This window comes from Epinephelus lanceolatus, chromosome 1, assembly GCF_041903045.1.
Source record: "Epinephelus lanceolatus isolate andai-2023 chromosome 1, ASM4190304v1, whole genome shotgun sequence".
Lineage (NCBI taxonomy): Eukaryota > Metazoa > Chordata > Actinopteri > Perciformes > Serranidae > Epinephelus > Epinephelus lanceolatus.
Genome location: NC_135734.1, coordinates 18992815 through 19007327, shown reverse-complemented (window position 1 = coordinate 19007327; position 14513 = coordinate 18992815). Strand labels below are relative to the sequence as shown.

The following is a 14513-nucleotide window of genomic DNA, read 5'->3' as shown; positions in this document are numbered from 1 at the left end:
ACCAACTTCATTCTTCAAATCTTAAAAATTGGGCCATCAGATGCTTAGACACCATGACAAAGTAGAAATCTGACCAGATGATGGCACTGATGAACAGTCAGTTGGTCACTTGAATTTCTAGGAATGATCCTCTGGGGACAATGAATATCCACATCATGGCCATCTGGCAGAAACCATGAATGTTAATCTGGTCAGTAGTTGCTCTACCAGAGTGTCAGAAGACTGACCAGACAAACTGACCATCTGACACAAAAAGATATACTCACAGCTTATGAATTATATTGTGAACATTTTTTAAAGCACCCTGAAACAAACATTGTCCTGTCTGTGATGGACTGTCCCATTTTACATCAAAAAGGCAGATTTTTTTTTGAAAAGGGAACAAAAAGCAGAAGTTTATGAGCCTACATTCAGAGATAATATTCTGACACTAAACCACACACAGCTTCTTATAAATTTGACGGAAGCTGGTAAGGGGATTTTGCTGTTGAGTTTTCCTAATGAGGAGTCAGACAGACAAGTTCACACTGAATGAAAAAGAAGAAGAAGAAGAAGAAGAAGAAGAAGAAGAAGAAGAAGAAGAAGATAATAGCAGGAACCCCTAAAACGCATGATTAGCATTTCATTATGCCTGGCTCTGGGTTCATTCTCTTTCCTTATTGGCATTGTAATGAAGAATGTGTAAATGCATATGCATGCACCCACACACAATTTTGACACATTCTGTGAGCTCTGAGCTCCTCTTAATCAAATACAGCAAAGAAAATGACTGGCTCCAGTTAAAAAACATGAACAGATGACTGATGGTGTAACAGCAAGGGACAGAGACATTAGAAGAGGGAGAAAATAAGAGGAGGAGATGAGACGGGTAAAGATGGGGGTGGGGACTGGGAAAAAAAAAAAAAAAACATCACGGTAGTAACCATAGAAATAGATTCTCTCCCCCAATCTGAGCTCTCATCCTTTTCCCTGTCTAATCTGCTAACGCTTTTTCTTCCCTTTCTGTTGCTGCTGCTGTCATGATCCGCAGTCTCCAGGACCATTAACCTGCGAGAGCACTGCCAAGGGGCTACAGAAATGAAACCCATCCTCTCGCATTATTATCAGAGGTTAAGAAGCCAAACACCATTAGGGATAATTACAGTCCCAAAACCCGTGCTGTAAAAGTCAGGAGCACATTATGCTGCACAGTAACAGAGAAAGCACAATAACAGCAGCGAGGGTGGGAGTGTGCCCATGTCTGGGGTTCCACCTCTCAGCAAACCTCATTGACACACTCAGCCGCATACCAATCAGCGCCGATGGCAAGATAACGCCAGCTCACATCCTCTGGTCCATTCATTTGATCTATCTATGCATCGGATCAACTAAGTGTGATCTCAAAGCAGAAAAACAGGAATCAGAAGAAGGGAGTACCGGAGAACGGGGGGTTCCCTCCCCTCCCTCGTTCCTTGTCTGACACAGCATATGGCCAAAACCCATTTTGGCCCCAACAGGCGCAACACTAATGACAGGGACACAACACCAACTGCCCAGGGCACCACACCAGGTCACCTGAAACAAGGCTATCTGGAATATGTTGCTGTGGTAATGAGGAGTCTGAAGACAGAACAGCAGCCAAAGGTAGCATGGGGTCTTTAACCAACAAAGGTGTGTTAGAGAGGTGTATGCAGGAGGTCTCTGCGTTGACTACGGGGAGAGAGAGGGGTCGTCTTTGACAGAAAAGCCAAACAATGCCTAGTAAACAGGTAGCACTTACTCAGTTTTGGCCAATGTTGTCAACGCTCTGCTGAAGAACCAACCTAGAAAGGGCAGATCCTGGCCCTGGAAGCCCGTTGGCAGAGCTCCTCGCTGGGCTGCTGAGGCTGGCCGGGGGGCTGCCTGCTCCGGCTCCTCAAAATTAGAGGTGTCATCTTCAGCGTGCAACGCAGGAACGAAAGGCGGGAGAACTGCAGGAGAAAGGATGGAGTAAGAGAGGGCAAGGGAAAAAAAGGAAGCAGCTACCAAGAAAGTAGGAAAAAAATGAAATAAAAAAACAAACAAAAAAACACAACAAGGAGAAAGGGGAGAGAAAGGAAGGGAGGAGGAACGAAGCAGAGCTGTGGGAGCCTAGAGTGCGGTAAGTCGCGCGTTGATGCACATGCTGCCTCTCTGTCCGTCCCTCCCTCCCTCTGTCTCTCTCTCTCTCTCTCTCATACACACATGCTCACTTGCTCTCCCTCACTGCAGCAGAGCAAGCTAATCAGCTGGAGCCAAAAGCTGAGGCATAAAGCTCTATCTGTGTCCAGTTATCAATAAACCAAGTCTATAGTTTTATCACAAACATTTATGTGTGCGATCTGTTTTTCATATTGTATTTGATATTCATTACTTAAAGACTGTGAGTTGAAACAATTAAAATAAAAATTAAAAAATCAATAAACCTTGTCTTCAACACACACAGACAGGCAGGAAAAGCTTCTGCATTCAAAATGCTGTATCACAGTCTGCTGATAACCATGAGGATTATGAACAAACAACTAGATTCATTAATATTCAGTGTTGATAGGAATATAATAAATGGATAACAGCTCAGAGGAAATGACCGGCATAGCAATGTTTGGTAATCGCTCTGGAATCACAAAAAGGAGGATTCATTCATCTGAAGACACGGGGTGCTCTGCAGAGAAAAATAAACACCCATCACCAATGCAGCTACACGTGTGAATTACAGAACCTCTGTCAGGCTGCGGTTCCTTAATGTGACCACGCTTCACTGAAAACGTCCATTAATGTGATTGTTCTGGGTGTGTTTTCCCACAGCCGGGCAGGTGAAAATGTCAAACTCTTTGTCATTCAGTGCAGCCTCACATTTGATGGCAACAATGACGTCCAACACACGCACGTGCATTTCCGCCACAGAGAGCATGTCTTGCTGTTGCTAGCGTAAAAGATTTGTGCTGCGTCTGTTGAGAAGCAGATGAGTTGCAGATCTTTACTCCTGTCTGCCTCGCTTCTTGTCTCTGCCTCCCTCCCGGTCTCCTCGGGAAAGAGCTGGCCTACTGCCAATGGCACACAGAATCTCATTATTATACTACCAACAGCACCACTGGCAACGCAATTGCTGTTTGTTGTCTATGTGCAACCACATGCACACAGTACGCTTATGTATATTATAAACAACATTAATATTTGACAACTAGTCGTACATCATCTGCCCAGTAATGTGGTTACAGCGACACAGTGTCATTTCAAGCTAAATTGAGTGTTTTCACTGGAAAGACAGAAGAACAGCGTCCCGAGGGAGAAGGATCTCCTCACCTTGTCTTAAGTGGTTCCAGTCTACACTGGAGAAGAAAGAGTGACAGCGGAGTCCCTGGAAACCCAGTCGCTCCTTGGCTCCGCACAGCAAACTCTGCAGCAGATCTACAAACTGCTTACTGGCCCGCGGCTGCTCCGGAAACTTCAGGTAACGCTGGGGGCAAAAAAAATGGACGAGGATTTAGCTCATGATGACTGATCTGGTCTTACTTAAGGTAAATCAGACTGCATAATTTCATTGAGTATAATGAGAATGATGAATGGACAGTAGAACATTACAGATCAGATACAACCAGTGATCAATGTCAGTACTAGGGCTAAGTATCGGTATCCTATACACTTAAGGTATCGACCAAAATATCCCAGTGCCAGGTAGTGTTGAAACTTCTTCAGGCAGATGATACCTGCATTTGATCCTTTTGTACCCAGACCTAGAGAAAAATCACAATTTGTATGGTTTTGCTTACAGCTAATCACCCCAAGCATTACAACATTTGATTGGCCTGCTAACAGCAGCTACAACCCACACCAGTCTGTGGTGTGGTGAAGTCAAGCGTGGTGTATTTGACAGAGCTGACAGTTCAGCTGCCGAGATGCCACCAAATCATCTGAAAGTATGGCAATATCACACACATGTGACATCTGGTGGCATCATGTAAACCCTTCCATTCAAATGAAGTAGAAAAAGGGTACAAAATGCAGTGCTCTGTTTGTATCGGTATCACTTAAAGGGTACTGGTATCGGAATTTTCTAAGTCATACCCAGCCCTACACATGTGGAGGTGGCAGTCTATGTACCTGAAAGTTGAGGATGTTGTGGATTGTCTTGGTGGAAGTGCCGTCAGAAAAGGGCGACCTGGCATAGATCATCTCATAGGCTATGACCCCAAGGGACCACCAATCACACTCAACGCCGTAGGTGCTGTGAGAGCCCCCATTCATGGCTGCCAGGACCTCGGGGGAGAGGAAGTCCTGGGTGCCAACAGGCACTGTGGGAGCTGCAACCTGGAAACGCATCAATAAAACAAGATGATGTCACTGTCAAGCACGCTGAAGTCAATACATAGAGCAAACTCTGTAATCTACTTACTGTTTTGTTAGCAGTCAGCCTGGCAGCTGATCCAAAGTCTGCCAGCTTAATGTGACCAGTCCGATCGATGAGAACGTTCTCTGGTTTGACATCTCTGCAAGCGGATAGTTTAGAAGGGATTTGATACTGCTTTTACAGAGCTGTTTGTTGCCTGAGTACTGTAATATGTCTACCGCTCTGATGATAATGGAATACATTTGTAAACTCCAGCAATGTTTTTTGTATTACATAACATCACACTGAGTGCTCCGGGTTAAATTACAATGCTACATTTCTCATGTCCAGTTAATGTTTTCCTGAGTTATGTGCATTTGGCCTTCCAGTGAAAACAAAAGGCAAACAAAGAGTGACATTTAGTGAGGATCTAAGAGTACAAGTACCAACTTCACATCTCTGGCCCCATTTCTGTGATTATATTATTCCTCAAAGCACTGAAATGTCAGGCATTCATCATTAAAAGGTTAGATTCAGTGACTGCAGTCTTACCTGTGGACATAGCCCAGCTGGTGGACGGCATGAATGGCCTCTACCAGCTCGGCCAAATAGAACTGAGCCATGGACTCATCAAACTGATCCTCGTATCGGTTTAGCAGTGACATCAAGTCGCCGCCGGGCAAGTACTCCATCGCCTGAAGACACATTTGAATGCAGTCAGAAACTGGCAGAATAAAACTATGGCTGACACTTGCAATTCCAGTGAATGTTTGTTTGACTGTGATTAAAATGAGCAGGTATCACATGGCTGTTGAAACATTTATGAATGCCTATAAATAGGCCTATATTTAGAAAGAAAAACAAGCATAGACCCACATGTGTTTGAGCTCACATCAAAGCTCTATTCAGCTTAAGCTTATAGGGTGGTTCTCCTCATTATAGATTCAGTTATGTAACACAGATTACTATTGCAGATTTATCTGTGATACTGCAGTCAAAGGATTGGTCTTCAATAGCTAAAAATACACCGAAAATTACTGCAACATCCTTGTGTATGCGTGATCATGGGCTAAAACAAGACGTGTTTACAGTCAAAGCAACATGCCACAACAACAACAACAACAACTCAAAAATCTTATTAAGCATCTTCAAAGTTTGGAAACACAAATCAACAAAGCAAACACGGTCATGTTTGACTCAAGTTCTCTTTTCTGCCATCAGCATCCTGACATGAAAGGCATTGGTCAGGCTGATTTGAGCTATACGGTGGCAGCCATACAGCCACAACAGGCGAGAGAGCCCCTGGTGCATGAATGGTCGGCAAGTCTGAATGAACGGGAGCATTCTCCAGTGTTACCTAGCAACAGGGAGACTGGGTGCCTCTCTGACACACGGATAAAGATGGATGCTTTGTATTTTCCTCCATGCTCAGTTAGGGAGCAGGGTGAGACAGAGGGGGAGTGAAAGGAGAGAAGGAGAAAGAATGGAGACATGCAGGGGGCATTAGGTAAGGTATGGGGAGAGGGTGCGTGACAAAAAAACAAGGGGCAGTGTAAAGTACAGTGCTCGATGACGCAGGAAAGGCATTTTCCTTTCCCTGCACACATTGCCGGTCTAACAGGTCATCACAGAAAATATATATTCTTTGTGAGGTTAACAGCCTTCACGATACAGGACGTTCCCTGGAGGAGAAAATTGACACTGTGCTTCATGGCTGCAGATTAGACTATTAGAAGGACACTAATATTTTGGGAGATGTGCCTGGCTGCCTCCTTAACCAGTGTCAAAGGAGATGATCATCTATTAATTCTGTGTATCCTCAACAAGCACAGAGATCCAGGGGATGTTTCACCTTTCCAGTGAAACACAGGAAGCTTGGGGAAACGGTTGGTTCAGCTTGATTGTCATATTTTTTTCTCACTTTGTTTTCGCAGTTTCTGGAATGCGACACTGTGATTTTAGGTGCAATCAGCTACCAAAAAAACCCACAATTTAACCAACAACATCTAGGCCAACAAAATGAAGCACCTCAGAGATCCTGTTCAGTGGAGTTGCCAGCACTGAAATAATGTTGTTAAACCCTGGTGACTCTTGGCTGTACCAGTGGCTAGCCTGCAAGCCAGCATGGTAACACAACAGAACTTTGAAGTGGCTGGAAGGTGATTTTTCCCCCCTGGTCTCAAAGAGGATAACTATTTCCACCCATGCTTCAAAGCATTTCTTCTAAATACAAGTTGTTCCTCTCAGTGCTCACTTCTGATCCCTTGCTGAAGCAGCTCATACACTATTCTGACTGATCTGAACTGTTTTATTAGTCATGTTCTGGAAACCACAGCTGGGAAAGAAAATGGAAAAAAGTGACATCTTCTGATACAGTTTTCATGTACACAGATTTATATAAAAATAAGCTATGTTGTACTCGGTACATAGAACAAGTATAGGATTAGGAAACAAGACATTGTGGGTGGAGAAGCAGGTAACTAATATATACATTAGAGCTATTTTTGAACTACAATAAACCAACATGGGCAGTTTTGGAGCTGACGTAAGGTGGATTTCCTTCCCTTTTTAAGGAGATCAGTCATTTCCTCTGCTTGTACTTCTATAATTCAGCACGGCAAATACATCCTGACTAGTGAGGGGTATCATTAAGATTTTATCAATATAACTACTCTTAACAGTTCAGTTCTTTATCAGTACTCTAATCCGATCTTCTTCATTACTGAATAATAGCTTTGTTAAAAAAGCTTGTATTTCTAAAAAGAATAAATTCAGATCAGGATTAGAATTGAGTATTCTTCTCTTCTTAGCCTGTTGTGGTTGTGGCAAACAAGGCAATTTCTAAAAATGCTGGGACAAAATATCGACATATGTAGATTGTACGGACAACATCAAGGATTAATTTAAACACGAGTAACCATCAACCAATATGAAGCCATAACATAGTTAGTGCTATTGTGTGTGAATTTAATGACACCAGATCTTTTTCTAGAATGGGGATCATCCCACCGCAATCTGGTACAATTTAATGTAAGGAGTTTATTCAGAAAACACAAAAACCTGCCGTTTAAACAGCCTCTCTGCCCTCAACACTGGTTGTGCTAAGGACCACAGAGGCATCATTTCTTTCAGTGGTATACTTCAGCTACAAACTGAAGAACCTTCAGACCTACACTTCAACATAAAGGCCTGTACTATGACCCTGGGAATTAAAATGTAAAATACATCCACCAAGCACTGCATAGTGTGTGCCATTTGCTTGACATGTTTATTACCCAATTACTCCCCTTTGGCCTATGGCAGTTTACAAAAGATCCTTCAAACATCCTTCTGACAAGGAGAAGGGTATGAAATGTGTGTGAAATAGGAGTTTCAAGATCAGAAAAAAAAAACCTGCAGTCTCACCAGGTAGACATGCTCTTTATCCTGGAAGGCGTAGAGAAGCTGCGGGATCCAGGGACTGCTGTTCAGAGCCAAGATCCTACGCTCCTCCTCATGGAAAACCACCTGAGAAGAATTAAAAAGGTATTCCATCAGCATATTATATACATTAAATTAATGCAACAGCAGTACTGCAAAATTAATCTTCTGAGCCACATGAACTCATCTGTCTAAAACCCTGTGAAGCTACCATCTATACAGCTTAAAGGGGCTTTCAATGGATTTTTTTTTCTTCAATTAAACCATAGGAGACCTTACTGCACATATCTAACATTTAGATACTAAGAATTCATGCCCTCTGTTCCTGGCTTCAGTTCGTGTTACTGGTTTCATAAGTGGAATGTCATTTTGCCAAATTATGCAAAGTAGTCCCAGGTGGCATGAACAAAACATTTCTTGTTCATACAAGTTGTTCATTGTATTGCTCACTTCAGATCCCTTCCCGTCACCGCTCATGTACTATTCTGACTGTTCTATTAGTCACATGCCAGAGAGCACAGCTGTGAAATAATATATCCAGATTTTATGTTGTAGTCAACCCGACAGCACCCTCCAGTGGGCCTTTTGCAGACTGCAACTTTGATGTTATTCTCAAAAATCTTTAGTCAATCTGAATACTGATCAGAATCAGAAATGTGTTATTTCCAAGCAACTTTGCCCTTACTAGGAATTTGACTTGATGATGACTGCGTGCATAACGCTAAAGCTGTGCAAAAATATGACAGAATATGACATGGTTGAATGAGATGTGTCATTAATGAACCTGAATCACAAGTCTCACAGCAGCTAAGCTTGGCTTTAGCTGTTTATACTGGCTTAAAGAAATGCGCAGACATGACAGGACTTCACAGCAGACATCTTGACTAGTCACAGCAGGAAAAGTGCAGGTGTTAGTAACAACAACTTTAACAATGGCTACATGGCCCCAGTAAGCCATGACAGTGGGACAGTGAGTCAGCATGCACAATACTGAGTCCCTGAAAATTATGCAGCTCAATAAAATTCTGATGATTCTTTTTTTCTACTGTGACATATAAAAATGTCATCCACATAAAAGGCTTAGTATGTGGTAAAGTGACTAATATAAAAAAAAGGGGAAAACAGCTTTCTAAAATGTATTTCATATATATTTTACTACTTTGTTACAGATGTTACTTACATTTTCTTGAGTGCGTAAAACCGTCTTGTCCATGACTTTCAGTGCACAGACATCTCCGGTCGCCTTCTCCCGGACAACTTGGACCTCGGAAAACCGACCACGACCCACCACTGCACGCAGTTCAAAGTCAGAAAGACTTGGCTGCATGCCCCGCAGCTCTGAGACCACTTCAGAAACTATTTCACAAACACACACACACAAAAAAAAAAAAACACACAGAAGTTATCATAAATTGTTACTGAGAAATAAAGCAAAACAACTTTTAGGATGTAAAACGGTAAACATACCACAAATACAAAATTCTACTGAGTTATGTAGACCTGGGCAATTTTTTGATATCATATCGATATCGTGATATGAGAGTAGATAACTGTTGTAGCTGTTGTCTTGTTCTGGTTTAAAAGGCTGCATTACAAACAAAATTTGTGGTATTTAATTTTCTCTATATTACCCAGCCCTAAAAATATACAGTTACATGCACATACTATTTTTGTGGTATGACATAAGTGCTCTCTGGTTGGTATTGAGAATAATATACCAGCTATGTTTAATGGTATACATCTCTTTATTGTGAAATTTAAATTTAAGTGATCTCATTTTTTAACTGTAAAAACTGTGAACCAGAAACAGAATTAAGTAAACAGCAGCAGCAAAACAACAGCTCAAAAACCCTTTAAAACCTGTACTAAATACATACATTCAGCTACTGTGATTGGAAAATACAGGATTGGCCCTAAAAAATAAACAACACAGACATCTTAAAATGTATGCTTACACTTATTGACAAAGTTTGCCACATGATGTATCTTCATAAGGTCTGGGGAGGTGCACTCTTGGTACAGTAGCAGCAGAGCCTCCAGAAACTCCTCCCGACCCAAAGTGCATGCTGCTTGCTGCCCACACAGGCTGACTCGGCCCTGCGGACGGTACATAAACACAGGAAAGGGAAGTCAGCTACTGACAGTTACTGCGGCTATTTTTAACCCAGTGTTTAAGTCAATGCATATGTATAGATAATGGCACCAGGACATCTCAGATAAACACAATATTACCTGAAACACTTGGTTGAGTCTCGAGCTGCGGCTGGTGATGGGGTCCGCAGAGGACGGCTGCATTTTCAGGTTTCCCTGACTGACGTATTTGAACTTTAACATGGTTTCTTAACAGATAACCTGAGCGAATGACACACAGCAGGACGAAGTTAAAGGAAGTGTGAACTCAAATGTGACACGCTGGCTTATTAATGACATCTGCGACGGTAGAATGACGTTATAGAAATACCAAGGAAGACACTGTGTCAACAAATGTCAACAAAGCGTCCCTTTAGCATGCTAACTTAACGTCAGCTAGCTTTGCTAGCTTCGCTAACACACAAGAACGTTGACGCGACACAACAAGTGTCGTTCAGTCAGTTAGTATTTACAAAGACCAAACAGCACGGACTACTCACCAGACTGTCATGCAGGTAATTATAATTTAGTTTTTAGTAAATACAGAAGCCCTGACATGCTAAGTAGCACAATGTTTTCCTCTTGACAACGCTGTTTCCGGTCGACTTTCAAATTTTGCGCGTTCACCGCCTACCTCGCGAGCCAACTGAATGAGAGAGGCATGTGATTGGATTACTGGAACTTTCTGGGCGGGTCTAGTGGATGTCTTTAACCAATCACTGCTTTAGCCCTGTTCCTGATGTTCAAGGCAACAAAGAAGGATCACAGACTCATGAATATGTGGAATAATTTGTCTCATAAGTGCATGAACAGAAAAATGTATGGACATAATATAACATTAGATATTGAGAGTAATGATAAAGTTGAAGAATATTTATCATTTGACAAATACAGTTACTGCAGAAATACTAATACAAACATTTCCACCTGGACTCATACACATTTAACACCCTTTGAATTGACCAAACTATAACTGCACTCATTTACTTTTAACATTTAACGTATCTATCTATGTGAAATACCATGTGTCATTAGTTTAATATTTTATGAAACAGGCCTTTTTTGTTGGGACATTTTAAATGAATATAGTGGCCCTGCATCCATTACATGCCTGTCACTTTCTCATCGTATCAGTGTAAAACTATTCCACCTTTTCTAACTCTCCATCAAATTTAACAGACTTGTAGAGAGCAAAAAAAAAAGTGAGAGCGCAAAAAATGATTAAAAGTCATGGGGCGTCGGTGGCTTAGTGGTAGAGCAGGCGTGTTGCCGCAGCGGCCCGGGTTCGACTCCAACCTGTGGCCCCCTGCTGCATGCCCCCCCCCCCCCCCCCCCCCCCAAAAAAAAAGTCTGCCTGTCTGCAATCTGCATCTGTCTGAAGGCTTCTCGTTCAGAAAGCTATAGTGCACTGAAAACTTCACTGATGTCAAATGAAGTTGTGAAAAAGGTTAAAGACTATCTGTAGATTGGCCTACAGTTTGTGGCCTTGCGTCCTCCTGCTTTATGGGTGGATCTTTTATAACATTGTGCACAATGTGCGTCATTATCAATTTCTTGGGTGCTGATCCTGAACCCCCTTCAATGCGTCTTTAACACGCCTGGCAACGCAACTTGTCAACATTAATTTTTGCACTGTCCCTAAACTGATTTTATTGTGTGAAATTGGTGGACTTCCTCTTTAACTACACCATAATTAGGCCTACCACAAGCTTTTGAAATCATCACTATGGCTCCTTATTAGCCTTACTACAGAACTCTGAATAAAACACGCCCCAAGTATTCCTTAATGCATGACAAACAAAATGCAATCATTTACCAGCAAACAAAATCAGGGCCGAAACCTTTATTTCCAACAGATTTACATGTTTCATTATTGTCAGTTACAGATTTCCAAAATTGCATGGTCAGATATTCTAGACTAACAGGGGGTGTAGTGGAGAGACTGGGGACTGGGCAGCTGCCTGTAGCCTGCCCCAGTTGGTGTAGGAGGTGCTGGTGTTAAGGTTGGGGTTGAGTCTGGGATTTGGGGGCGGGAGCAGGGTTAGGATTGGGAGTTGGGGGTCGGATTGGGGTTGGGAGGGGGATTTGGGGTGGGGATGGGGTCGGGGTTGGGAGGTGTAGGGGCAGGGGCAGGGGCAATATAGCACCCTCTCTTGTGCCACTGCATGTCCCGCACACGTCGGACGGACTGGATCTGAGGTGCAGTGGCTCCCCAATCGTTCCAGTGCTTGAAATCTCCCTGCTCAAACACATACTGGCGCCCTCTGTAGCCTGGAAACATGTATGCCACCCACCTTCAGAGGGAAGAGAAGACATTATCTTTAAAAAACATAACAATTACATCTACCATAAATAATATTTTGCACTGGGAAGGTTCCAGCTTACGTTCCACTGATAGCCTTAGCACTGGCCACACGGTCCTGGAAACCATGAGCCCACAGACTGGGGACATCATCATCAACAATCTCCATCTTTCTACCTTCAAAGCCTGCATTCTCAAACAGGTGCAGCTTGTGATCTGCGCTGTCCTGTAGAGAAACACAACACTTCTGAGCATGTTTGACAGGAAGTTACATCTGCTAATAATGCATTGATGATACTGACCACTTTCAGAGGCCTGAATGAGCTCAGGTTGTAGCTACTCAGGCAGTTGGTCCAGGTGCTCCAGCGAGGATACTGTCCTTTCTCCAGCACAAACTGCTCACCTGCAAAACCTGGACGCTCAAACCCCACCCATCTGACAAAATGGAGAAAATGCATTAAGGATTAAATGCACACATTAACCCTAAGCAAGGGAAACAACTGAAAAACAGGATGTAGATGCAGAAAACAATGAGACTCATAGAGAGGGATCACTCACGGTCCCGACTCCACAATGACTGAGCCAATTCTTTCCATCTTCTCAAACACATCTTTACATTCACCAGACAACTCCACCTTCTTTCCACGGAAGTTCTCAAACTCAAAAACGGCCAACTGCAAGACAATTGAAGAGTTGGATGATTTAATTTCTCCACCACAGCAAAATCTCAAAACATGGTATTTCTGATTTAACTTAATTTCAACACATCTACAGTTTTTGCTCAGTGAGGTACCTTATATGTGGCTCCAGCTCCTCCTTGGCCCTTCTCTGCAGGCAGCTGGTCTGGGGTTCCCTGCTGGTCTGTCATTTTGCCTCTACAAAGCACAGCAATTACATTGTTTAATGCTGTAAATCCAGACGTTGCATAGATTTTCTAGTTGAAAATAGTGTTTGCTGCATAAACAGAAACATTAAACCTTGAAACATGGTCACAGGTAAGACTTCAAACTGTTTTTATCAGAGCTGCTTGGTTATAATATTCACAAATCTCCCTGCAAGACATTTTCACACCTTTACTTGTTTATTTCACTCAAACCCTAGTCGTGTCAGTTGTTTATGTAAGACTAACACATTAGAATTGCACACACAAAATGCTACTTAAGAAGCAAGTATTTGGCTGCAGACAGAAGAGGGGACAGGGAGAGAGGAAAAGAGAAAGGCCTGTCGGAGAGAGGGATGATCTCCATATTGTTTTTACCTGGATGGCCTGTGCTTCACTGCACCACGTACAAGCCACGCTCTCCGTCTTTCCTTTCTTTTCTCTCTTTTCTGTCTGTCTCAGTGTGGGGGTGTGTGTGGGTGTGGAGGCCTGGCGAGCGGTCGGTGGAGGCCAGTGGGGGTATTTATGGTTTATTTCTGGCCACAGCAGCAAAAAGCCTGTTGATGCAGCAAGTCTGTCGCACCCATTGTGTCCATCACACTGCTTCTCAATAGGCTTGCCCCTCTGTCCCTGGCACACTGGCAAACGCTGCCCAGCTCTGCCCATGCTGCCATCCTGACCATGATCCTATAGTGGGCACACGTACTGACTGCCAGCCAAGAGAATGAACAGAGATCAGTCTCACTCAGCAGTATTGGCCCCACCCAGCTCTCCAGCTTCCTGTCTTCTACCTGTTTCTTTACCTTTCTCTTCATCCAGCGCCCAAAAAAGCTGCACCCATTACAACTGCTTATAATACAAGAAGGAAACTATGTTGTAAATAATTCCAAGTTGTGTCTTAAAGGAATACTTCACCCACAAAACTACCATTTGTGTATCAGTTAGTCACACCATGCAACCTTGATTTCGTGAAGAAAACATTGTTTTTCTGGCATGCCTCTGCACCTCCGTCTAACAACAGCAAAACTATATCAAAACATCCGTTCACAAACTCCCACACAACTTGTGCAGCATAATCCAAGTCTTACTTTTCCAGTCGTAGGCTCAGCACTTTCCAAATACATGCATTTTAACTGTTGCAAACTGAACTGAAAGTGAAACTTATCTATGCTCTCTTTAAAGCCAGACTCCAAGACTAAGGGTTTTTCCAAGCAAAAATGCATGTTTGGAAAATACCTTGCATATGACTGGATAAATGAGACTCTAATTACGGGTTGTGTGAGAGAATGTCTTGATGTAGTTTTGCTGTTGTTAAACATGGTCCCCAATCAATCAATAAATCAGTATGTTGAGCGCTTTCCATGGAGACATCCTTTAAAAATGACCAGTAGGCATTTGTGTCTTCATGCTCCACTGCCGCCCACTTCTTGCACCATGGAGTGCAAGTCCGCAATAAA

The 14513-nt window shown here is 42.8% G+C and overlaps 1 protein-coding gene and 1 pseudogene across 5 annotated transcripts in view; both read right to left on the bottom strand.

Moving 5' to 3' along the window:
- The window catches only part of cita (citron rho-interacting serine/threonine kinase a), a 50395-nt gene extending 39894 nt beyond the window's left edge, over positions 1–10501 (bottom strand). For all 4 annotated transcript variants that reach the window (XM_033626615.2, XM_078166954.1, XM_033626614.2 and 1 more), the window contains exons 1-10: positions 10375–10501; positions 9977–10096; positions 9700–9841; positions 8925–9100; positions 7730–7831; positions 4877–5019; positions 4391–4484; positions 4099–4305; positions 3301–3454; positions 1760–1949 (exon numbers count right to left, since the gene is read on the bottom strand). In XM_033626615.2, the coding sequence (XP_033482506.1) occupies positions 1760–1949; positions 3301–3454; positions 4099–4305; positions 4391–4484; positions 4877–5019; positions 7730–7831; positions 8925–9100; positions 9700–9841; positions 9977–10078 (1310 nt within the window). In that variant the 5' untranslated portion in view covers positions 10079–10096; positions 10375–10501. The remainder of the gene's footprint in view (positions 1–1759; positions 1950–3300; positions 3455–4098; positions 4306–4390; positions 4485–4876; positions 5020–7729; positions 7832–8924; positions 9101–9699; positions 9842–9976; positions 10097–10374) is intronic.
- A 1208-nt stretch (positions 10502–11709) lies between these two features.
- On the bottom strand, positions 11710–14439 carry LOC117257363 (beta-crystallin B3-like; annotated as a pseudogene). Its single transcript, XR_013490951.1, has 6 exons — positions 13435–14439; positions 12970–13051; positions 12735–12850; positions 12479–12611; positions 12260–12402; positions 11710–12168 (listed from the first exon to the last, which is right to left on the bottom strand). The product of XR_013490951.1 is annotated as a beta-crystallin B3-like (transcript).
- Positions 14440–14513: the final 74 nt, after the last annotated feature.